Source organism: Ambystoma mexicanum, chromosome 13 (assembly GCF_040938575.1).
Source record: "Ambystoma mexicanum isolate Mex_15411 chromosome 13, UKY_AmexF1_1, whole genome shotgun sequence".
Lineage (NCBI taxonomy): Eukaryota > Metazoa > Chordata > Amphibia > Caudata > Ambystomatidae > Ambystoma > Ambystoma mexicanum.
The window spans coordinates 682534799-682560538 of record NC_090938.1 but is presented as its reverse complement, the minus strand read 5'-3'; the positions used below and the strand labels follow the sequence as shown (position 1 = coordinate 682560538).

The 25740-nt window shown below is 45.4% G+C and overlaps 1 protein-coding gene across 1 annotated transcript in view; it reads left to right on the top strand.

Annotated features, from left to right (window-relative positions):
- Positions 1-25740, top strand: part of MED1 (mediator complex subunit 1) — a 509499-nt gene that overhangs the window by 163817 nt on the left and 319942 nt on the right. Inside the window, exons 10-11 of the mRNA XM_069634720.1 lie at positions 9106-9179; positions 17153-17242. Of these exons, the coding sequence (XP_069490821.1) occupies positions 9106-9179; positions 17153-17242 (164 nt within the window). The remainder of the gene's footprint in view (positions 1-9105; positions 9180-17152; positions 17243-25740) is intronic.

Genomic DNA, 25740 nt, shown 5'->3' with positions numbered 1-25740 from the left:
TTAACTTGTCAGGTAGCTGAGATGTTTTTTTGGAGAAATTGGGGACAAATCTGCGATAGTATCCAATTAAATCCAAAAATGCTCTAAGGTCTCATTTGTTCTTAGGTACTGGTGCATTTAGAGCATTTTTACTTTTTCTTGCTGAGGCTGTATACTACCATTTCCTACAGAAAAAGCCTAGATATTGTACAGCCGATTGGGACAATCTACATTTCTTTATGTTAGCTGTTAGCCAGGCTTTTCGTAGGGCTTTCATAATGGTATAGAGATGATAAAGATGGTCTTTCTGTGTGGGGCTATAGATAATAATATCAATATACAGACCGCAGAAATCAGAATAGGGCTATTGAATCACATCCATTAGTCTTTGGAAAGTCGCTGGTGCACTGTGTAAACCAAAGGGTAGGACCTTGAATTGGAAAAGTCAGAGCAGTGTTGAAAAGGCTGTTTTTCCTTTGTCTCAGCCATTTAAAGGAACCTGTCAGTATCCCATGGTTAAATCTTATGTTCACAAGAAAACTGCATTTCCCAGCTTGTCTATCAGGTCATCTATATGTGGCATGGGATATGCATCAAAGGCGGAGATTGCGTTGACCTGCCTAAAATCTCTGCAAAATCTCAGTTTGCTCTGGTTTAGTCACCAATACAATGAGAATTGACTTAGGACTTGATGAAGGCTGAATAATATCAGCTCTGAGCATACTTTCTGCTTCTTTAATAATAATCTTTTTTCCTTGCCACTGGTCGTCTATAAGACTTTAAATGAACTACTTTCCCCGGTTGTGTCCGCATATAATATCTGTGTACCAAACTTGGTATGTCACAATAAACATCAGGAAATCTGGAAACAAGATCAGTCATGTTCTTGCTTTTCATGGGGGAGTGCTTGGGGTATTAATTCTACATTATCAATTTATTGGGGTGCCAAACAAGAAAATATAGGAATGTGGGAGAACTCTGGATTTTCTGTCCACTCTTTTAGAAGGTTGACGTGATAGATGGCGTCTGTCTGGTTGTTCTACTTTATAGTTGCATGTTCCGATACTTCATAAGGTCATTGCCACTTTGAGATTCATTTATTTTTTGAAGTCTGCAAGATTACCAGAACATTTTGACCCACTGATAATAGTCTTAGGCTTACTTTCTTATCATATGAAAGCTTCTGTTGGCATTGAGCTTTTTCCATGTGTGTTTGGACCAAAGACCTGACTAGGTTCATGTATTCTCGTAACCGATTTGCGGTTTGGGACCGTGGTATTGGGGTCTCCTCCCTCTCTTCCCAGATTTCCTTGAGCATGTCCAAGACATTCCTTGGTTCTCTGCCATACAATAGCTTAAAGCTGAGAATCCGGTAGATGCTTGACGGGGTTTTCTTACGGCAAACAAGGCCCATGGAATCATGCAAACCCAATCCTTCCCTCCTTCATCAACTAACTTTCTTAGAATGGTCTTCAGGGTCTTATTAAATCGTCTTACCAATCTGTTTGTTTAAGAATGATAAACTGAGGTTCCCAACGTAGTGAGGTTTAGTAGTTCTTTAACTTCTCCCATGAGCCTATTCATAAAATGTGTCCTTTGATCTGTTAGAATTTCTTTTGGGAACCCAACCCGAGGAGAAAATGCTAGTAGGTGCTTTAATATCTGCTGGGTTGTACTATTTCTCATGTGGATGGCCTCAGGATACTTGGTAGCGTAATCAATAATTACTAAGACAAACCTATTGCCCAGTTTAGAAGTTTGAAGGGGCCCAATGATGTCCCTCCTTATTCTGGAGAATGGGACTTCTATTATAGGTAGTGGATTTAAAGGGGCAGGTAGAGGAATATTTGTGCTAGTCTTTTGACATATCTTACATGTCTTTAAAAAGTTTTTAATATTGGCATATATTCCTGGCCAATAAAACTTTCCACTAATATGGGCTTCCGTTTTAACTTGTCCTAGATGTCCCCTTGTTAAATGTGAGTGGGTGATTTTCAAAACTATTTTCCGATGGGTTTTGGGAATTACCTACTGGGTTTTAGATGTCCCTTCTCCTGAGGTTTCCCTTCAATATAACAATTTTCATTTTACATAAAAGAAGCAACCTTCTTTATTACTGCCTTAGGACTATGGAATTACCTGTAGGAAAGCTTCTGCTGGTTATGGGTCATTTCTCTGAGCCAATGCTAAATCTGGCAAGACAGTTGGTTCATCGTCATGGCTAGTATTGATGTTAGGTCTTTCATCAGCCTCTTCAATACCTAGACTTCCCCTCTGTTGCTTCCATTTCTGTCTCTTCTTTTAACTCGGGTAATAAAGCCCTTTCAAGAATCCCTTGTGCTATTTTATCCCTAGGATGTATGTCAAACTATGTCTCCCCATGCTTATGCAAAAGTACTTTCACATCTCCCCAGAAATCTGGATCAATAACTCATGCAAGTACATCCAGTCCGAATTTCTAAGTTAAACCGGATTTGGGGACTAGTCTGATGTAGCATCCAGGTGGAGGTATCAGAACTAAGTCAGTAGGAATCATACTCCTTTTCCCTGGATAGATGGATACTTCCCCACTACTGCAGATGTCAAATCTAATAGAACATTTTGTAGCTACAGTGGGGTTTTATGCTCTACCGCTTGGTTTCTGAAATTGTAGGATTCCACAATTTTATTTCAATTGAATCGCATGCCACCCTGATACCATATGTGAGGAAAGCATGGTATCGAGAGCAGTAGACAAATGCACAATGAATTCAAGTTTTGAAAACCTTTATTTACACTTTTGTTGGGATGGTAGAATTCCTAACTGGTCCTAACTCTAAAATGGGAGTAATCCCGACCATTAAACAATAACAAATATGTCCAAGTCAGTCTTGTCAAAATAAAAAGGCCTATACTAAGAAATCCTAACCTTGCCCTCCTTCTTAGAATTAGAAATGTGTTCAGGGAATACAAACATGAAATAACTGTCTCAAAAGGAACTGTCATAATGGATTCAGCACCATCTCCCTTCCCCAGGTCCAACTCCATGGGGTGTAGAGTCTCTCATGAAATAAAGGCTGGGTGGTGTAAGAAAGTCATGACATCAACAGTAAGACAGACCCAAGTAACCACAGTTCAAGGGTGTTTTTTGAACTTCAAAAAGGGTATGATAAATGCCTGTCTAAACCTAAATCTACAGATGGGAGCAAGCTACGACCATCAAAGAATAATTAGTCTTATTAGTAACACATATTAGTAACACACAAATACACTCCAAAACTATACACTTTGAGTTTTTGGATCAGACAAGGCCCTTTTGGGATGGCCCACAGACAGAACCTACACCCACAGGTGACTTCAGTAACAAGGTTGCTGGGGACATTAATACCTTACTGTTTGCATACAGAATACTCAACAGTTTGTAAAAGGCAAAGGTTATTAGAACACAAGAAATTACAAATATTCTTAAGCAGGGCAAATACAATACTTTCAGATAGCAAGAGAATAGTCATTCAATTCAATAGGCTAAGCCAAAGTCAATAGGCAAAAAGTCTTTGTATAGGATGCAACACTTCAGGTAAGCAAATGGAAAAGTCTTTGCACAAGTTCTTGGGAGTCTTTGATAAAAAGAAGAATCAAATGTAGAGCCACAAGCTCATTAGACTTGTGAGTTGCAGAAGTTACATGCACTTCCACAGTAAGAGTTAAGTTCTTCTAGACTTGTTTTACAGTACCTTGGTAAAGAAGAAAAGATGCAGCTGAATACATCTGTTCCTGTGTACCTCTGCAGATCTCACTGTTCCTGGGCCTAAGTGGTGGGGACAAGAGGGAGGACGTCGGGGGACTCCTGAACTGGCACTGTCAAAACTGGCAAACTTGAATTTCAGTGGCTGTTTCGCGTTTCATCTGCTTGCAGTACAGCAAATAGCACTAAGCACGGTTCCAGGCTGTCAAGGTGAACTCTCCTCACATCTGAGATCTTGCACTCAACTGAGGGGGTCAGGCTTGGTTAGTTCTGCTTCGTGGGAGTCCGGAGGATCTTCCAAAAGCTTTAGGCCATCTTACGAGCAGCTCACACAATCTGGTGTCCCTCTCCCTGGCTCTATGGTTTCCTGCAGCAAATCTGAGGAAATACAACCCGCTCTGAGATGGGTGTCCAGGTGGCTTACTTGGGAGTTGATTGGTCCCACCAACTGAAAGGGAGAAGTCGTCCTTGTAGGGGCTTCTCTGTCGATGTGAACTTGGCGATTCAGACCTGCAGCAGGGCTTCACCGGGCAAACCAACGGTCCAGGAGTTGCAGCTGTAGTCCTTTTCAAGCTCTTCTTCGGTTCCTTTGTCCAGTGGTCACCTCTGCCTTCCAAGCCAAAAGACTCTCCTTTTATTCAGTTCCCTCCCATTCATTCCAGCCTAGCTGTCACTCACCCAGCAGGGTGTCAGTCCTTGCCAGACCGTCGGTTGGTCAGCCAGCCAATCACCACAGAGTGAATTTGGGCCTCCTAGAAGACTAAGCACAGGGAATTTCGGGCACCTACCTCACTTCCTGCCTACCCCAGACACTCAGGGGCCAGAGGCGGGTTTCTCTCAGAAACCCAGTCAATGGTGAAATGAACAAAGAGACCAAACCTGGATTGGTGCGCAGAGAAAAACTCGAAGGACTTTTCCACAAAGAAATGGCGAAAAAAGACGACCGGGCACCATTGTAACAAAGGAGGCTCAGCGCTAATTTAGAAAAACATGGCCCCCGCAATTTAACGTTACCGGAGCTGCGAACAGTTCGCAGTCGGGGTAAATCATGGTAGTTCATTGCAAAACCACTACCACCAACCATTCTGAGAGGAAAGGGTAACATATAAATGCTATATGAGTAACTAGACACAGGGAAAGTAACCCATCCAGCACTCTATTGTAAGGGTGTGCTGAGTCTAGAATTGTACAGGACTAAGTGAAGTCATTTTCACTCCACTGTTCTAGGAAACAGTAGTTGATCCCAGAGAAAGTATTTAAACTTTGGGAAATCTGGAAAACTTCCCTCTGGCACTGCACTGATAGTGCTTTGTGACACAATTGTACAAGATGATCCCTATGAAGTTGGTTAGACTCCATAACCAAAAAGGAACACAGTGTATAAAATCACATTAAAATACATGAGAGAGTGGGGAAAAAGGGTCTCACTCTCTCCAGGTTAAAAAAAGTAAAGTCCTCAAAATCCAGCAAAGTTGCTGGAGGTTCTCTAAGGTGGAGGGAATTAACACATTTTGCGAATTCTCCCTAACATGGACCGCTCTGCCTACAGTATCGTATTTTAGCTTCAAAGTTCATTTACTCATCTGCTGTTGTAATAATCGTCTTTATACATTGTTCCCGCTTGCAATCTTGATTTCCACACAGACCAGTCTGGTATTGGTCTCTCCAACTCACCAGCTGTGCTGAATTAACTGGTGCTGCTTTGTTGTAGGAGCCAAGGACAGTACCACAGTGGCAAACGCTCCTCTCCGCCTTGGCTATAGACGCGAAAGAGCCCCGGGTACCTCCGACACACAATGCATGCAGGATTGTTTAGCTTTAATTCCAGGTCTTGCGTTTTCTAGTCTCAGAGGCTCATGAAAGATGCAGTCTTTCGGTGAAAAGGTCAAGGGCACGTCCCTCCTTGCATTCATTCGGTCTTGCCGTCTTCTGCCTTGTATTAAACTGCCATTGTGGAACTGCTACTTCCTCATGTGCTTTGCCTCGCTCAGAGTGTGCTTTTGTGCTCTGCTTTTATCAGTGTGGGGAAGTGTGATGGAAGTCAGGTTAGTGTAATGATCAGTAACTGCCTGACGATTGTATTGGCACATGTCAGGTACACGGCTCGGGTGTTAGTCCTTTTTTGCTCACAGTGAGTTTTCTGTGGGATAGTGTTATTGTCAGAAAAGGGCAAAGGTTGAGTACCTACATATCCTACATGGTAGGATGGGGTAAAGGTGTTGCAGGGAAGGGGATACCGCGTTTCGCCATTCAGTGTCCCACTTCCACTCCCCGAAGACCCATCATCCAGGTGATCCTCCTGCACTGGTCCACCCCCAGGAACTGGATCCAAAAGCAGTGGCTGTGTCCTGGCCACCTGGATGGCAGATCCCTGGGGACTAGCGGGTGAGACACCTTCAGGTTTCTCACACAGGTCCTTGCCGCCGGTTACAGAGGTCTCTGTGCTGTCTCTCTTATGGCTTGTTGGGATCTGGGATAGCGAGTGTTCGGGAGAAATCTCATAAATGTGCCAATTCCTCTCTACCTTAGAGACCCCCAGCACCTTTGCTGAACTTTGGGACTCTGTACTTTTAATTCTAATTGTTTTCTGTGTTTGTTTCTTTTTGGTTATGAAGTCTAACCAACTCCATAGGCATCATCTTTTTCAATTGTGTCACACAGCACCCTCAGTGCAGTGACACAGGGAAGCCTTTCAGGCTTTCCCAAGGTTTAACTACCTTCTCTGGGATAAACTACTGTTTCCCAGAGTAAGTAAAGTGAAATTGACTTTACTAGTCTTTTAAATTCCTAGACCAAGCCCACCCTATTTTACAATAGATTGCTGGAGGGGTTACTTAGTATCCCCTGTTTCTAGATAATCATGTAGCAGTCAAATGCTACCCTTTCCTCTCAGAATGGCTGGTGGCAGTGGTTTTACAACGAACTACCATGATTTTTCCCGACTGCAAACTATCTGTAGCTCTGGTAATGTTAAATCATGGGAGCCATGTTTTTCAAGATGGCGTCTGAGCCTCCTTTGTTTAAACGGGTCCCAGTCTTCTGTTTTGACCATTCCTTTGTGGAAAGGTCCTTCTATAGTTTTTCTCTGCGCGCCAAACCAGGTTTGGTCTGTTTGTTAGTTTGCCTTTGGCGGGCTTCAGGAGTGAAGACCTCCTCTGGCGCCCGATTGTCTGGGGTGGGCAGGAAGTGAGGGAGGTGCCGAAATTCCCTTTGCTTAGTCTCCTAGGAGATGCAAATGCACTCTGTGGTGATTGGCTGGCTCGCTGACTGTCCGGCAAGGACAGCCACCCTGCTGGGGTAGTAGCAGCTAAGCTGGAATGAATGGGAGAGAACTGAATTAAAGGCGAGTCTCTTGGCTTGGAAGGCAGAGTTGACCACTGGACCTAGGAACCGAAGAAGAGCTTGAAGAGGACAGCTGCTGCAACTCCTGGACCGTTGGTTTGCCCGGTGAAGCCCTGCTGCAGGTCTGAATCGCCAAGTTCACATCGACAGAGAAGCCCTGCCAAGGACGACTTCTCCCCTTGAGTTGATGGGACCAATCAACTCCAAAGTAAGCCACTCGGATACCCATCTCGGAGCTGGTTGAATTTCCTCAGAGTTGCTGCAGGAAACCCTAGGACCAGGGGGAGGGACACCAGCTTGTGTGTGTTACTTACAGCCACCAGAATTGAAGTTTGCCAGTTGTGAGCTTTTTGACCAGTTCCAGTGCAGTGCAGGAGTCCCCCGATGTCCTCCCTCTCGTCCCTGCGACTGAGGCACAGGAACAGCGAGATCTGCAGGAACTGCCAGGAGCAGAAGTCATCAGCTGCCTCTTTTTCTTCATTGTAAGGTACTGTGAAACAAGACTGAGAGTACTTACCTCTCGCAGTGAAAGTGCTTTAAAAATGTGAAACTCGCAGGCATAATCAGCTTGTAACCCAACATATGATTCTTCTTTTTATAAACTACTTCTAAGAACTTGTGCAGAGACTTTACCGTTTACTTACCAGAACCGCGTTATCCTATCCAAGACTTTAGCCGATTGACTTTGGCATAGCCTATTGAATTGAATTGACTCTTCTGGTGAACTCCAAGTATTTGCACTGTCTAAGAATAATTGTAACATTTCATGTTCTAATAATCTTTGCCTTTTACTCCTCTTGAAACGTATTCTGAAATAGTGTTGAAGTATATTTGTGTGTTATTATATAATTGCCTCGTTCTAATGAATGTTTTATAACTGACAGATAAATACATTAATAAGCATTTATCGAAGGAACCTTTGAGTGTCAGAGTTTATTTGAACTCCTGTGATTGTAGACCTCTGTGTAACATCATTACTGCTCCCATTTCCCTCTTGAGATCAGCATGTCTGCTCAGCTCCGCTACCAAAACTGTGTAGTACTGACTTACACCAAAGGTTGGTTTGCTTACACCTGTAGTCATAGTTGTGTGTAGTGGTCCCAGAGGGTACTGCATACAAACTTGCCTAACAGCGAGCCATTTATCTCCAGTGGCGGTGATCATATTGACAAGACTACCAACAGGTGAAATGGGGTGTTGGAAGATTTCTCTTTTGCGTTAGCTGTTTCTCTGGACTGCAGTCCAGCCCGGTATGTGTAAAATAAGGAGCAACAGACTGGCAAGCATTTGATGTTTGAGGCATTGTGTCGGACAAAAGGCTTCTGCCAACATATAAACTGGCACAAAGAAAAGGGACAAGGATTGGGTCCTGCCCCAGTTTTATTCCCATCTAGGGACAGGACTGGCTCAGAATTGTATTGCGACAGACCTTGCCCTCTTGACAAGGCCATGGGACTGACCTGGTCACATGAGCCTGCAGCACAGAGTTTTCTCCAGTGCGACCATACATGAGTAACAATGTGCATTGGGGATTCTACAGCAACAAGATCCCTTAAAGAGACAAAACCCCTGTGATGCTTCATGTGACAAGCCCCTGTCCTTTAAGCAGGTTCAGGTGTGGTGAGCTAGGGGATCTTCCCTGCACTAGCCCTGAACCCAGAATCCCTCAGCAGGTGGTGGCATCCTACCTCCATGGCTACCTCATCATTCAACGCCAGAGTCAGGTAGAGGACTTGGCCACACAGGTCTAACTTGGAAAAATCTACACAAATCAGTACTTTTTCAAATAGATTAGTTATGTGACCATTTCCTTAGCGTCATTGAATCTTCAGCCCATCTCCACTTACAACAATCCCAACACTTTCACATCTTACTTAATGGAAACCTTTGCATTACTTGCAGACATATATACCTTCAAGCTCTTCTTTATTGAATGAATGTTGATGGTGCATTCTCAAATTTATTTCTTGCCTATTCCTGTTATCAGGTCAGTGCTAGAATGAGGGAGTGCTGTAGAGGATTCAAAGTGCTCGGGGCTCAAATGTGTTCCTTTTTTGCAGGCAGGCTACCAATGCAAGCCCTTTGGAGAAGATCTTGCATGGGAGTGTGGGCTTCCTGACCGCCAGGAGTGGAGGTGAGTCTGACCCACCACATGTAGCATCTGTATCTGTGGCAGTGAGCTGTGTGCAGCTCTAATTGATGTTTGCTTGGTGTTAGGGAGAATTCTCAAAATGTGCTAATTCCTCTCTCCCTTAGAGACCCCCAGTACCTTTGCTGGATTTTGAGGACTTTAATTTTTCACCTGAAGAGAGTGAGACCCTTTTTCCCACTCATGTATTTTTTCTATGATATGAACACTGTCTTTCTTTTGGTTGTGGAGTCTAACAAACTCCATAGGCATCATCTTTTTACATTGTGACACACAGCACCTTCAGTGCAGCGGCACAGGGAAGTCTTTCAGATTACCCAAATGTTTAAATGCCTTTCTCTTGGATAACTACTGTTTCCAAGAGCAGTAAAGTGAAATTGACTTTACTTACCTTTGTGACTTTCTAGACCCAGCACCCACCATCTTGCAATAGGGAGCTGGAGGGGTTACTCAGTATCCCCTTTGTCTAGTTTCTCATGTAACATTTTTATGTTACCCTTTCTATTATTAATGGCTGGTGGCAGTGGTTTACTTTTTCCTACCATTGTGTGTTTTTAACGCGGGCTGTAATTGCAGCTGCAGTAAGGCACCCATGGGTGCCCATTTTGTCAAAATGGCCCTGGTCTTCTTTTTTCACCATTCCTTGTTGGAAAGGTCCTTCTTGAGATTTACTCTGTACGCCATAAATGTTGTTAGGTGAAACCAGCACACCCCACCTTATGTGGAGTGCTGGGGAGATACAATGTATCCCCTTTCACACTAAAACCGTAACAATACTGTTACGGGGACAAGCTTACCTTCAATGGCTGTTGGCAGTGATACCTTGTATTAATTTGGTGCACATTTACTGCAGGCTGTGTTCACAGCTGCAGTAAAGGCACCTAAGGGTGCTTATTTTACCAAAATAGCCTATCTTCTTTTTTCGCCCTTTTAGTGTTCTTTGTTCTTTCTTGTTCCTTCCCCTGACCTCCAGGGCTAGAAATTCCTTATGTGATTTTTATCTTCGGCGGGAGTACCCTGGACTCCCTGCCCACGCTCCAGTCTGTCTGCGAGGACAGGAAGTGAGGAACAAGTCCAAAACTCCACAGCCCTTTGTCTTCCTCCTTGCCTGATTGGGGACAAATCCCAGTGGGGGGCGGGGGGACTGGCTGTCCTGCTGCAAAGTCCCTTCCAAGGTCCTGTTTTCAGTCACAATGACAAGCAATCCACTGACCGGGTTTTTGGCTGCAGATCCTGAAGTCCTCTGGCTGCAAAATCTTCAATGCTTAGGTACTGTGCTGGCTTGGGTATGAACTTACCTTACGTCTGTTAGGATGTCTGTGTAGTTGTGGGGTGTTTTCTGTGATGGGGAGGCCTCTCAACCAGTGCACTCAGTCCCACTGCTAGAATCCTGCTAGGGTGTCTTCTGCGAAGCCCCTGGACCCTCTTCTAACTCTACTCGCCTGTTTGCCCAGTCTTCCTAAGGAACTCTGACTTTTGCTACTTAAGAACATATCCTGACACTGCCTGTTGGATAGTAGATACTAGTGACCCCCCTTCTGCCACTGAGAACACTCATGCTCCAAGAATAAGGGAAATACCTTTAAGGGATTGGGCCTTTTGCCTAGAAAAGAAAATAAGTGTTTAAAAGTTACTTCCTTGTAAAGAGTTGGTTGGTAGCTGTAGCTCTAAGAGTGAACAGTTACAAATGTTCTTACTTACCTTGGATGTGTGCTGAACTATTCTTAAAAGTATGGTTAACATCTTTTATTCCTTAGAAACTGTTTTGCCATTCTAATAGAAAGTAGATGTGAAGGTATATTACTCTTCTGTGATTAGGTTGTGCCTCTTCCCGAAAGCAATGTGTTGATTTCACCAGATTATTCCTGCGGGGTAATTGTACGAGTGTCCCCCAACTGGGTCTTGCTTCCCCTGACTTGCTGCTAGCCTGTCCAGAATAAGTCTGTATTAAGTTGTTGCCTTCCTAGAATAATTTTGAGTCATTCAGTGAAGTGCAACATTAGGGTTTACTTTTCCTGTGCTATCTAACCTAGAGTCTGTGGTTCGAACTGTTCCTTATAAGTCCTACATCGGTTACTGGTATAGCTGGGAAAGATCTAACCTGGACTCCTTGTGAGATTAAAAAAGTGTATGGGTTTTACTTACCTTGTGTTAGCTGTGTGACATCCAAAAATAAGTTACCAGAGCTACTGCGTATCTCTATCTGGGTTTCACTGATCCCAAAAGCACCTGTAATTGAATATTACACCCTTAGGTTTACTCACCTAGTAGAACTGTGTGTTATCACAAAAGTAGTTGTATGTTTTTACTGTGCCTGGAATGAGTGTTCCACTATTCACAAAAGTATATTGTCCGGTTGACTGATTATGTGATTTGTACTGAGAGTCACTGTACAACTGGTAGGGTCTACTGCCCTTGCATTGCTGAATGTAATTGTGAAAGTAACCATTGGTTTTTACTCCCCAAGAATAGGTGTGACCTATACTAAATGTGTATGAAAAGGTTTTCACTTATCTAGAACTACTGTTAAGTGTTCCAAATAAGGTTTATACTTTGGTCTGTGTACCTTCACGTATAGTGCTGTGTTTTTATAATTGTGATTACATATAATGTGTGATAGTACTTAATTACCCCTATATTTATCTGGGCCTACTTGCATTTAAATAAATCATTTATTTTGACATACATAGTGTTTCAGTGTTTCTTTGGACCATTTGTATTACAATTTCAGTTACTGATTATACAGCCCTCTCTCCCTCCTAAAATAAGCCTGGCTGCTCTGTCTATGCTACCATGTACTCTGGTGGTATAGCAGTATACTAAGAGTGGAGTCTTGTACTGCCTCAGTTGAATGGTTTTGATGAAGTTGGGTAGCACTTCAAAAAAACTGTCATAACAACCACCAATGCCCTGGGACCCGCGAACATCCTGCGGTGCATCGCCTTGCTACTAACAAATCCTCCTGAAACTTTGGTGCACTCCTTCTGGACCTCGAGAGGCAAGATCCCTCTCCTCAAAGTCCCCTCACCAGAGTGCAGGACCAATCAAGCAAGGTGAATCAATTGTTTGAGAACCGTTCTTCATTGGTGTCTGTGAAAAGGTGCCAGAAAAAGCACCAAAACCACAGATCTGCATTGGAGCACGAGGAATCCTTTGCTGGGAGTCCACTCTCTCAGCTGCTGCTGTAAAATCCCTTCCAGAGTCATTCTTTTAGTCCACACGACTAAGGAACAGGAGACTGGGTCTGCCGCTGCTGCATCATGAAGGCGTCCAGCTTTATCATCTTAATCACTCCTCTGGTACTATGGGACTCTGGGTAATACTTACCTTGAGTCAATCTGTCACTCCTTTGTTGCCGGAGTGCATATTCCAGTGTTTGGGGGTTCACCTGTACATGTTCGCCCAGGCCTAACATTTGTGCGCATACAGTGAGCCTTTTCCAGGGTCGTTGAACCCTTTTTGTCTAACAAATGCTTGATACTTATAACTAAAGAATCCTCTGGAGCGTTGCCTTTTCTGCAGCTGTGCCTGTTAGGCAAGATTGTATGCAGTACCCTGTGGGAGACTGCACCAGCCTTGTCCTCTTGGCAATAGTTAACCCAACCTTTGGTATAAGCATGTACTATACAAGTTGGTAGAGTGACTGAGCAGCCAGGCTTATCTCAAGAGGGGTCAATGTGAGCTGTAGGGTTGCAACATAGAGTTTGAGTTTCACAGTGACAAATATCCAAATAAAACATATACTCAACGTTTCTTGATTAAACAATTATTTATTTAACAATCAGTTTGAATAAGCCTTCTTTAGAAGGGATCAAATATGTAACACTTAAAATATACTTAGAAAATACACTCGCAGTTCCAATAAATCAGTAGATACCCATTTGGGATGGCACACACTCTTCCTACACCCTGAGGTGTCTTAAATAACTAGGACACTGTGGACATTGATAACTCACTGGTACATTTAAATCAATACTGAGTTTGATGTCAAAGGAAAAGGTTAGAGGGAGAAAACATTGGTTAACAAGTTTCTCAAACAGGCAAGTACTTTTGAACCCCCCCCAATGCAATGCCGATTAACCCTTTCCCATCTACACAAGTAATGAATGTGTAACTTTTTTGGAGGGACTGATCAAAACACAAAGTCAGAGGTTAGAAGGGTCTATCAGGGAGCCAGGACAGCCAATGTCAATTGAGCAATGTCTAGGGGAGCTGAAGTTCTTCTTGAAGGCAAGTAAAAAGTCTTGCACAATGTTATAGAGAGTTTCTGTTGAAAATCACTGTTGGGCCACAAGCTGAGAGGCTTGTGATGAACAAAGCTGTACAAAGCTGTAAGCAACTCGGCAAAAGGTAACAAAGGCAAGTCTCAACTGAGAGCTAGCAAGTTACACAGCAAGAGGTAGGTACCTCTTAGTTTAGGTCTGAAGAAATTGGTTCCAGCTGGCTTCTGTTCCTGTTGTAGTATGGCAGATCCTATTGTTCCTGAGCCTCAGTTGTGGGGACAAGTGGGAGGACGTCTGGGGACTCCTGCACTACGGTTTGAAGGACAGCTGCAGCAATGGGCAAGCTTCAGATCAGCAGCACTTCACGGTTTCAGCTTCTCGCGAATAGCACCACCGCATTTCTCTGACACTTGGTAGACTTTCCTTGCTTCTGGGGACCAGCACTCTGTTGCGGTGGCTCAGGCTTGGTTAGTCCTGCTTCATGGGAGTCTGGAAGAGCTTCCTGGAGCTCGGGTCGAACTTAAAGACAATGCACTCGATTCTGGTGTTCCGCTCCCTGGCAATCGGTTCCTGCAGCAATGGAAGCACAGCCAGCTTCGAGGGGATTTCCAGATGAGTTCATCTTGGGGTCGATTGGTCCCACCAACCAAGGGGAGAAGTTGTCCTTTGCAGGGCTTCTCTAGTCGAGGCAAATTCGGAGCTTCAGCACTGCAGCAGAGCTTCACCGGGCAAACCAACGGTCCAGGAGTTGCAGCAAATGTCTCTTCCAAGTTCTTCTTCGGATTCCTTTGTCCAGTGGTCGACTCTGCCTTCCAAGCAAGAGACCTCACCTTTTATGCTGGTTTCTCCCATTCATTCGCAGCCTAGCTGTCAATCACATAGCAGGGTGACTGTCCTCCAAGGACAGCCAGCCAGCCAATCACCTTTGGGTGCATTCCTGTAACCAAGGAGACTAAGCACAGGGAGTTTCGGGAACCTCCCTTGCTTCCTGCCCTGCCAGACACGCTGGAGCCAGAGGCGGGCTTCAGCAGTGAATCCCGCCAAAGACAAAATGAACAAAGGGACGAAACCTGGTTTGGCGTGCAGAGTAAATCTCAAGAAGGACCTTTCCAACAAGAAATAGCAAAAAAAGACGACCGGGCCATTTTGACAAAATGGGCACCCATAGGTGCTTTACTGCAGCTGCGATTGCAGCACACGGTAGAAACACTCAATTGTAGTACAAAGTAAACCACTGCCACCAGTCATTAACTGTAGAAAGGGTAACATAAAAATGTTACATGATAAACTAGACAAAGGGGATACTAAGTAACCCCTCCAGCACCCTATTGTAAGATAGAGTGCGCTGGGTCTAGAAAGTTACACAATGTAAGTAAAGTAAATTTCACTTTGCTGCTCTTAGAAATAGTAGTTTATCCAAGAGAAGATATTTAAACCTTTGGGAAATCTAAAAGACTTCCCCGTGCCACTGCACTGAAGGTGCTGTGTGCAACAATGTAAAAAGATGATGCATGTGAAGTTTGTCAGACTACAAAACCAAAAGAAACACATATCACAGAAAGATACATGAGTTGGAGAAAGGTCTCACTGTCTCCAGGATAAAAATGAAAAGTCCTAAAGTCCAACAAACGTACAAATCAGATAAAAAATATATGAGAGAGTGAGAAAACAGTCTTGCTCACTCCAGGATAAAAACAATTCTAAAGTCCATCAAAAGAGCTGGGGGTCTCTAAGGTAGAGGGGAATTAACACAGAAATGAAAATTCTCCCTAAGACACACATATGGTCACTCGGAATACCAGAGTGGGGTTGCCTGCTTTTATGCCCCTTTTCACAGTACACAGAGATTGTATGGTCGCCAAGTCCACTTTCTAACACCCTCTGTCTGGAAGTGATAGCTGAAGTTCCAGCCAAGGACCACCTCCTCCAGAGTGCCCCGTGCAGCCCACAGTGTGGAGGGATTGAGAGTGTTGCCATCAAATTCTTAATTGCCTTCTAAATCCAAAGGTGCTTTTTAAAAAGCGTTCTTTTACCAACCTCTTGGCTGTCCCAAAACTTCTGCAGAAGACATTTTGAGACTCATCCCCATAGCCCCCTCCTGAGACTTAGACTCTGCTGAGGCAGTGAGACTACTCACTTGATGGGGAAGGAGTGCTGATGTTCAGTGTGTGCCTTATATTTATAAGATAGGGTATATAGTTCATTATAGTGCATTATACTGTCTTCACGTGTTACAGTCTAATAGCTTTACTTGATTCAACTAATTTTACTGTGTAGTAGTATACAGTGTAGGTAATGTAACTTTGAGATTAACCTATGTTTACATAAAGCATGTGGAAGTGTATTGTGTGATATATGCTTTACTTGAGTTTTACCCGCTTAGTGATTTAAGGCGTAATATATCTCATTACGTTTTTGTATCCCTGTGTGGACTCTACTATTTGATTGACCACTCTGTGGTTAAGTGTTCTTAACGCTTCTCCCCCACAGCTCCTGTAGTCTGTTTTACTGCTCACCTCAAGTTATATAGATTGAGTTTGGCTAGACTAAGTGTCAATAACTGTGTTTATCTATTAGGTTGGCCTCTCAGCACCTTCCCGTTTTAGCATATTAAATCCATGCATGCCACTCTTTACATTGCAGATAATGGCACTGGAGTATCCAATTGTAGTTGGATGTTTTCTACTAGTTTTGTTGTGTTAGTTGGGACCTCTTCAGGCCTAGAACGGCACTTATTTATTTAATTAGTGTTTGTTTGGCCTTCTAGACTGGTTTCCTGGATTGTGCAGCCCATGTCCTCCCTCCTTTCTAAACACATGCAGGCCTAGTACTTCCTTATCAGGGAATTACTATTGGATTAGGTTTGGGAATGCATGCTAAAGCATTGCCTTTTTATTATATACGTCTGTGTTTTAGTATATTGTTCCAGAATTGCTTGATAGTGTCTTTAACCTTAACTCAATGATAAATAAGTGTTATCGATACCAACGCATTCCCCCCTCCTAAGAGTGAATCCCTACTGCTCTCCTACACTTCCAACTTAGAGAGTTTAAACAAATTTGCTGCTACTTGGTTAGACTTCTGATTTCCCTACCGAGTATGCTCCGTTTTTGGATGTTTGCATTGCACATTTGTACATCAAAACAAACCAAGATGGTTCCTTTGTAGCAGAGAATTGTGTGTCATCTGTCACAACAGTTCTAAAATTGTTGAGTGGTAGAGTCCTGTTTAGCAGCCTTAGGACTCCTAAATTCGATGTTGATATATTTAAAACAAGAAAGAAAAAGAAATGATTTTGTGTTAGTGTTCTGGGATCACGGCTGGCAGTGGGGAATATTTCCAATCTTCGCAGAGAAAGATTGGCATAGGTATTTAGTTTGTCCTTGTCTTGGTGTGCAATTTCTACCTTCATACCTCCCTTAGCAAAATCTGTGATGATTTCAATTCTCCATGGCTGGTATTTTGTATATTTATTCAGATTTATCTGCTATCAAGGTTGTCTGTTGTGTGTGTCAGTCTGTATGTCTGTCGTAACTCATGGTCTGTCTTCAGTACCTCATCTGTAGGAGGAGGCCGGCATCTGTCTTTCTTTTGACAGTGAAATTCTTACTACCCTGCCAAACCCTCTGTAGGTGGCTAAGATAGCATGTTGCATGCATTTACTGGTCTTCATTCCAAGGAACCTGGCCAGGTGCTGTTGCGTAGCAGACATAACCATTGTTTTCTTCCTCACAGGTCAGCTGATGTCTCTCAAGTACTATGTTTCTCCTTATGACTTATTTGAAGATGGCACAGGAGAGAGTGTGAGCTTGAGTGAAACCAACGGTAGGTGTATATGGACCATACTCATCTAGTTGCCTGAATCCAATACAATGGCAGGGCCTCTCTTGATGATGCCAGGGGCTTGCTCTACTTTTTTCCAGAAATAAAGGATAACTGAGGCCTCCTTCTTGTCCTCCTGATAGCCTGTGAGATAATGCTCCAGAATAAAGGGATTTAAATGCACATGTGTTTTGCACGCCATCTATTTTTTTATTTTTCATTTATAACGCACGCACGCACAACGAACTTAATCGAATCTTGGCACAGAAAGAACATAGACTATATGAAAAATGTAGTCACACAGACATTGGTACCATTTAAATTCGCAGAAAAGGAAAAATACAGCTCTTATTTAAAAAGATGAGTCTTTAGACCTGCTCTAAAGGTCAAGAGGGAATTAGCCCTCCTCAAATTAAGCGGGAGACTGTTCCATAGTCTAGGCCCAGCAACTGAAAATCTACAGTCTCCTCTTGAGACACAGTTTGTGTTAGGCAAGATTGTATGCAGTACCCTTAGGGTGCACTACAACAACCCTGACCTTCTGACAATAGTAACCCAACCTTTGGTATAAGTCTGTACTACACAGGTTGATAGTGTGGATGAGTAGCCAGGCTTATCTCAAGAGGGGTCAATGTGAGCTGTAGGAGAGTTGCACAGAGCTTCACAGTGACAAGTATTCAAGCAAACACTTACACACAGGGTTTCTTGATAAAACAATTATTAATGTATTTACCAGTCCATTAATATAAGCCTTATTCAGAAGGGAGCACTGTAAAACACCATACAAATATACTTCAAAATGTATACCCTCTCTTAAATTCAGAATCAGTAAATACCCATTTGGGATGGCCTACAGCAGAAACCTACACCCATGGGTGACTTCAATTGCTAGGGTCTTGTTGACATTAATGTATTACTGTTGGCATTCAGAATTAGTTAAGAGCAAATCAAAAGGGAAAAGAATATTAGAGCAAGCAAATACTTTCAGATCCCCCGATAAGAGTCATTCAGTTAAAACAGGCTAAGCCAAAGTCAAGAGGCAAGAGTCTATATGGGCTGAAGCACTTATTTGAAGGTATGTAAAAAAGTATTTGCACAATGTTTCAGAAGTCTTTGGAGAAAAAGATGAATCAATGGAGGGCCACAAGCTGTTAGACTTGTGAGTAGTAGACGATGCAATCAACGCTACAGCAAGAGGTAAGTTCTCTTAGACTTTGTACAGTACCTTTAAAATGAAGAAAAGATGCAGCAGATGACTCCTGTTCCTGTGCAGCTCTGCATATCTCACTGGTCCTGGGCTTCAGTCATGGAGACAAGAGGGGGGATGTCGGGGGACCCCTGCATTGCACTGGTACTGTCAAAACTTGCCACCGGCAAACTTCACTTTCAGTGGCTATTCAGTGTTTTAGCTCCTCGCGTCTACCGCAAATAGCCACATTTCGGTGCCTGGCTGTAGAGATGGACTTTGCTTGCTTCTGGGGTCTCGCACTCTCTTCAGGGGGCTCAGGCTCGGTCAGTCCTGCTTTCTGGGAGTCCGGAGGATCTTCCTGGAGCTCTTGGCCAACTTAAAAGCAACGCACATAAACTGGTGTTCCTCTCTCCTGGCTCTACGGTTTGCAGCAGCAACTCTGTGGAAATTCAACCAACTCCGAGATGGATGTCCAGGTGGCTTACTTTGGAGTTGATTGGTCCCACCAACTCAAGGGGAGAAGTCGTCCTTGCAGGGACTTCTCTGTTGATGCAAACGTGGTGTCTCGGCACTGCAGCAGGGCTTCACCTGGCAAGCCAACGGTCCAGGAGTTGCAGCAGGCGTCCTCTTCAAGTTCTTCTTCGGTTCATTCGTCCAGTGGTCGACTCTGCCTTCCAAGCCAAAAGACTTGACTTGTATACAGTTCTCTCCCTTTCATTCCAGCCTAGCTGTCAGTCACCCAGCAGGTTGGCTGTCCTTGCCGGACAGTCAGCCAGCCAATCATCACAGAGTGCATTTGGGTCTCCTAGGAGACTAAGCACAAGGAGTTTCGGGCACCTCCCTCACTTCCTGGCTACCCCAGACACCTTGGAGCCAGTGGCGGGCTTCACTCGTGAATCCCTCCCAAGGCAAAACGAACAAAGGGACCAAACCTGGTTTGGCGTGCATAGTAAATCTCAAGAAGGACCTTTCCACAAAGAAATGCCGAAAAAAAAAGACTGGGCTATTTTGACAAGTTTGTCAGACTACACAACCAAAAGAAACACAGGGTTCAGAAATCGCATTAAAATACATGACAGAGAGGGAAAAAGGGTCTCACTCTCTCTAGGTTAAAAAAAAAAAATCAAGTCCTCAAAATCTAGCAAAGTTGCTGGGGGTCTCTAAGGTAGAGTGAATTGGCACATTTCTGAGAATTCTCCCAAACAGTTTGTCCCTGGAATGGTAAGCATAAATGTGTCTTCCTTAAGGCCTTAGCCGGATGATACAGATTCAGTTTGCCCATTAAATAGCTTGAGATCCTCTACCGCTAGCCAATGAAGGGAGCGGCGGGGGCCTGAGATTGAGGTGTTTTTGGATACGCCAAATCCCAATCACATTTCTGCATTTTGTGCTTTTTGTAGGTGATAGACCTGTTGGCCGGGGCTCTGTTAGGGAATTCTCAGAAATGTGCCAAATCCTCTCTACCTTAGAGACCCCCTGCTCTTCTACTCAACTTTGAGACTTTATACTTTTAATCCAATGGGTTTTCTGTGTTTGTTTTGGTTTTTGGAGTCTGACAAACTCCATAGGCATCTTTTTACATTGTGGCACACAGCACCTTCAGTGCAGTGGCACAGGGAAGTCTTTCAGATTTCCCAAAGGTTTAAATACCTTTCTCTTGAATAGCTACTGCTTCCAAGAGCATTGAAGTGAAATTGACTTTACTTACATTTGTAACTTTCTGGTCCAACCCAGCACACACCATCTTACAATAGTGTGCTGGAGGGGTAACTTAGTTTCTGATGTTTGTTAATCTGCTTAGAATCACATGCTGTGCATGGGTCCGACATCCAGTGGTCACTGCGGGGTATTGCATTTTGTTTTTCGTAGTTGAAAAGGGGACGTCGACAAAGCGTGTCTGTAACACTATCCCTATAGTGCCGTGCGTTGTACCCACAATCCCTCACGCGTCAAGGTCCCTCGGATTGTTTTTTTCCGCCCAGTTACTGGTCGCCTTTATGCAGAGCTCTTCGAGAGACATTGCCAAATCATTCCTTCGACCTTTGGTCGTTCATTATTAATATTAATAACATAGATCCCTCCCTCGACGCAGAGCTGTTTCTCTGCCGAGCAAGATCTTCGACGGAAGGACGAGCAGAGGAGATCCTTCGCCGCTGCCGAGCACGTGGCCTGCCCTAGCCGGCCTTACACAGTAGGGAGAGTGGGGTTGTGTGGTCTTTCTTTTCTCTTTGAGAATGCCTTTCTCTTTCCCCTCCCTCTCTTCCAAGGTCGTAATCACTCTTCTGGCCTTCAGCTATGGAGAGGACGCCCTTTAGGTTTTGCCCGCTTTGCAAGGGTAAATATACCTGGAAAGACCAGCACAAACGGTGCAACCGTTGCTTGCCCCTCGATCACAAGGAGGACGGCTGTGCGGCCTGTAAGTTACTGAAGCCCAAAACGTTAAAGGACCGCAGGGTCAAAAGGTGGGCGGCCTACGCCATGTCTAGGTCTGACTCGTCGTCCGCTGCCGCTGCCGCCGAATGTGATGAGGACAGTGATTACACGGCCCCCGTAACGGAGGTTGTAGACCTCTCAAAGGAGCGTTCACGCTCCTCGTCGTCCGTCCCCGGCCCGGACAAGCCCGGCTCACGCCCAGCTTATGGGGATGAACACCCCAGCGACAAGGACTCACACAAAAAAGCACAAAAACACATACCCCCCGGCACGCATTCGTCGAAGACGAAAGCAGCCATAGCGCCAACGGGGGCGTCGGGTCCACCGGCGTCTTCCGCCGACCGTAAGGGTCGTCAGCCCTCCCCGCCACCGCTTCCGCGACAGGCGTCCGGGCATTCTAAAGATAAGGGCGCTAACACCAAATCCTCCGGCGACGCGCCTCGTAAGAGTGCTCACGTTGCCAGTAAAGACTCAACGTTACCTAGCGCGACGGCGACTGATCCCTCGGCAGAGAGAATGATCGCCGAAAGCCTCGCGCGTATATCCACTAAAGACGGCCAGAGACGGACGGCGAGCGATACACCGAAAACCGCGCACAAGGCCAAAGAAACGCTGAAGGCGCAGGAAAACAGGTCAGGACAGCTCCCGCCGTCGACGGAAAGCCCAAGCCTGCGAGAAGGCTTCTCAGAAGGCGAAGGGTCGCTTTCTTCGACGTTATGGGACAGAACCAGGCAACTACAGGGAGAAGAAAATCCTTTTTCATTCCCAGACCGCTCTGGCCTACCTCAGTGGACCTTAGAGAAGTTCCAGTCCTGTATGGATAAAATAGACAGGTTCATGGCCATCCCAGAAAATAGGGCACCCAAGAGACCAAGGGAGGCACCCCAGGAGAGTCCAAGGGTTAAATACCCAATGTTCTATAACCCCATACAGGAAGACATGGACTCTTACGACCTCACTGAGGAGGACACTCACTTCCAGCAGGAGGATGAGTTCATTAATGATGAAGACCTACAAGAAGAAGAAGGGTTTCATGAGGACACTAACATAGGTGAGGAGGGGTACGAGGAGGACACAGGCGAGGGTGACCCAAATCCCTGGCAGTCACCAGCTAGGTCTACAGACACAGACAGTATAGTCATCAGGTCTACTGAAACTACACCAGTCAGGAACCCTTTGCCTGTTGATGATCAGCCAACCTTCAATGCGCTACTGAAGAAGGCAGCAGCACATTTCGAACTCTAAACTGGGGAGGTCACCCCAGATACTGACTTCGTGGAAAGGATTATCAAGGAAAAACCTCCCATTAGCCAAACAATTCCCATCCTCGCCTCAGTTAAAAGACGTATTACCCCCTCACTGTCCACTCCGGCACTGGTGAGAGGGGTCAATCCGAGAATTGAGAAATTGTTCTCACCCTCTCAGTCAGACCCACTATATATTAGGGGTCATTCAATCCCGGACTCCTTAGTGGTGACCAATACTAGGAAGAGGGCTGGGCTCCCACTGTCTACCAGCGAGGCACCCCCAGATAAAGAGGGGATGAAGCTTTATGCCCTGGCCAAGCGAATCACCACCTCTGCAGCATTCTCAACTAGAATTGCCAATGATAATACATTATTGCCAAGCTACGCTGATGCTCAATGGGGAAAGCTTAAGCAGGACATCGAAGAGGCCCCTGAACCCCTAAAAACTCAATTATTGGCTACAATTAATGAAGGCTCTCTGGTCAACCAAAGCATTGTTAAGAATACCCTCGATGCAGCAGAGACGGCTGGCCGTACTTTGGTACAGGGAATTTTGCTGAAGCGTCACGTCTGGCTTCGCAATTCCGGTTTTAAGGCAGAAACGCAAGCGTCCCTCATTAATAAGCCCATTGAAGAGTCTAACTGTCATGATCACTGCTTCCAAGGAGCCAGGACCAGCCCAACGTCCTTGGAAGCAGGCCCCTAACCCTAATCCTAGGCACCAGCCGGTCCCCACGGGGACCTTTTGGACCATGTCCTGGCGCCGGGGGCACCAGGCTCATCAGAATCATCGGTCCCGGCACTGGAAGCGCCGGGCTCATAATATGTGTGCAGATGCTTGGGTGGACTTACCTGCAGCAGACCATGCTGCTTACTTACCAGCCTCTTAGAAGTCCTCTGTGAACAGGAACTACTTTCTTACCTGGTTGGGGCAAGCTCCACTCCCTGGATTCAGCACAGGAAAGCTTCTGGAACTGGAACTCTTTTCTTACCTAGGCGGGGCCGTGGAGGAAGACGCCTCATCACTCCAAGGCTATTTAAACCACACCCGATAGACGAAACGTGCTTCGCGTTATTCTGCATCTGCAGCAGAACGCTCACCGAGTCTGTTCCAGCCTTTCTTCTTACGATCCCGAATCTGCAAGAGTCATACTCACCATTCCTGCATCCTGAATCTGCAAGAAGCATACTCACCATTCCTGCATCCAGTCGACAGCAGCACCTGCAGAGACAAGAAACAGCAGGTTAGCAAGGCAGCCTTATCTCGCAGTGCTACTCACCTGATCCATCGGCTGCGGTCATTTTCGGCACGCTGCACCTCCGCCTGCGAAGACAAAAGCATTGTCACTACTTACCGGCACTCTGTGAATTCTGGATTTCTTCACACTGCATCGCCGCCTGCGGAGATAAAAGCATTGTATCTACTTACGGACATTCCGCGGACTCCGGCGCTGCAAACCAACTTCTGAAAGACAAAAGAAGAGACAGTAGACAGGTATTTACTTACGCCCATCGCGCTCTTCGCAATAGAACGCCTGCTCTTCAGCACGAACTACGCTGCAAGGAAAAGACAGAGCGCTTGCATTTACTCACGCATTTCCAGGCGCTTCACTCCATCTTCCTCAAGAGTCCTGCAAGACAAAAGGGAGAAAAGCATTATACGAAGTCCTGTTCAATGTTAACGTGCCTTGCACCTAAAGACTATAAAGACTAAAAGGTGTCTGGAAACTCACCGCTCGTGCAGTTAACGACGGTACCGGTCTTCTGAGTCCAAGAGGCCTATGTTTCACCAGTGAAGGAACTGGCAACAGCGCCCTGCACCAGACGCAGATGGAGAGCCCAGCATTCACCTATCTAAGGTGAGCACGTTGACCTGGGGGCTCTACAGAGAGGGAGAGAGAGGAAGAGGGACATTGAACAACCCAGACCATTAACCCCCATATTCTTTCACCTGCAGAAACCTCACCCTACGAGTTCGACACACAGTGCGAAGAGGTTCGACCCCAGAAGCCCATCGGGTTCTGCACATCACCTTTCGAGTCACAGACACCTTCCTGCCAAGATCAGCGCCTCCGTGGGAATCAGGTGAGCGTTACAGAACGCGAAGCCCACCGCAAAACTCCTACCCAGGCGCAATGGAAACCTCAGACACTGATCACTTAGCCCAGTTGCTCGGGGAATTAAGAGCAGAAGTACATGCAGCTCGTCAGGAAACAAGCTCTCTAAGAAGAGAACTGATAATTTCCAAGGAGCGAACAGAGGACCTCGCTAGGCAATTGCTACAAACGCAGGCAGGACAGACACCCCTGCCCGCTCCAGGAGGAAGCTATCCTTCTGCATCATCTGTAAATCCAGTGCAAATCAATCTACCTGGTAATGTGCCCTTGGCTCCGCCCGAACGTTTTTCTGGTGACCCAAAGAAATTTGCAGTGTTCCTCAACCAGTGCCGCTTACATTTCTTATGTCGACCAGCTGCATTCCCAACAGACCAGACCAAAGTGGCTTTCGTGCTTTCTTATCTCAGTGGCAGCGCCGCAGATTGGTCGATCCCTTTAGTCACCCAGGATGATCCGGTTTTACATGATTTCCAGGCCTTACAGTCCAGCATGGAGAAACTGTTTGCAAGACATGCACAAGGGCAGGCCTTGGACAATGAACTTCTTTCATTACGACAGGGTAATCAAGACCTCTTGACCTATATAGCCTCATTCAACAGACTCATAGTGGAAACTCAATGGCCCGAGGATAAGAGAATAACGCTTTTCTACAGAGGCCTGCGTGGAGAGCTCAAGGATGTGTTAGCTCAAGTTGTGAACCCTCCACAAGAATGTTCGGACTATATTGACTTAGTTGTCCAATTGGACCACAGATTACAGAACAGGAAGGCTGATCGTTCTAAATTTGATACCTGAGTGTTTTCTAAACCACAGACTTCTACTAAGGGAGCTGACACTGTGGAACCCATGCAAATAGGGGGGATGAAAGGTCCTTTAACCCAAAAGGAGCGGGAAAGAAGAAGACAGCTGCAATTATGCCTCTATTGCGGGAACTCGGGGCACTTTCTTCGAGACTGTCCAGTGAAACCAGCTAAGAAGGCTGTAGGAGCCGCAGATTCCAGTACCTCAAGTTCCGAGCAGGGAAACGACCTAGCCCGGCAAGTGTAGAGGTCCTCTTGCCGAGCGTTAAGATCTGTCCCGTGACCTCGCATTTCGTGGTGCCCATGGTCCTCATTAATCCTGCACGTCCGGATCGTTTTCATGCAATTGAAGCTTACATCGACAGCGGAGCAATCGGCAATTATGTGGACCGTGAAATGGCATCAAGGATGAATCTACCCCTTGTCCCTAAGGCAGTAAAAGACGTCATTACTACAATGGATGGCACGGAGATAGCCTCCGGACCAGTAACGCACGCCACCCAAGAAGTGACGCTAGTGAGCCAAGATGGACACAGGGAGAAAATCGTGTTCGATGTGATCAAGGCCCCTCAGTTCCAGATCATTCTGGGAATCCCTTGGTTAGAGAAGCACAATCCTCAGATCAACTGGCGAGCAAAGACGGTTCAGTTTCCAGAATGTTTTACCACTTGTTATCCTCGGCCTGAAGTTTCAGTGGCGGCGATCTCTTCAGAGG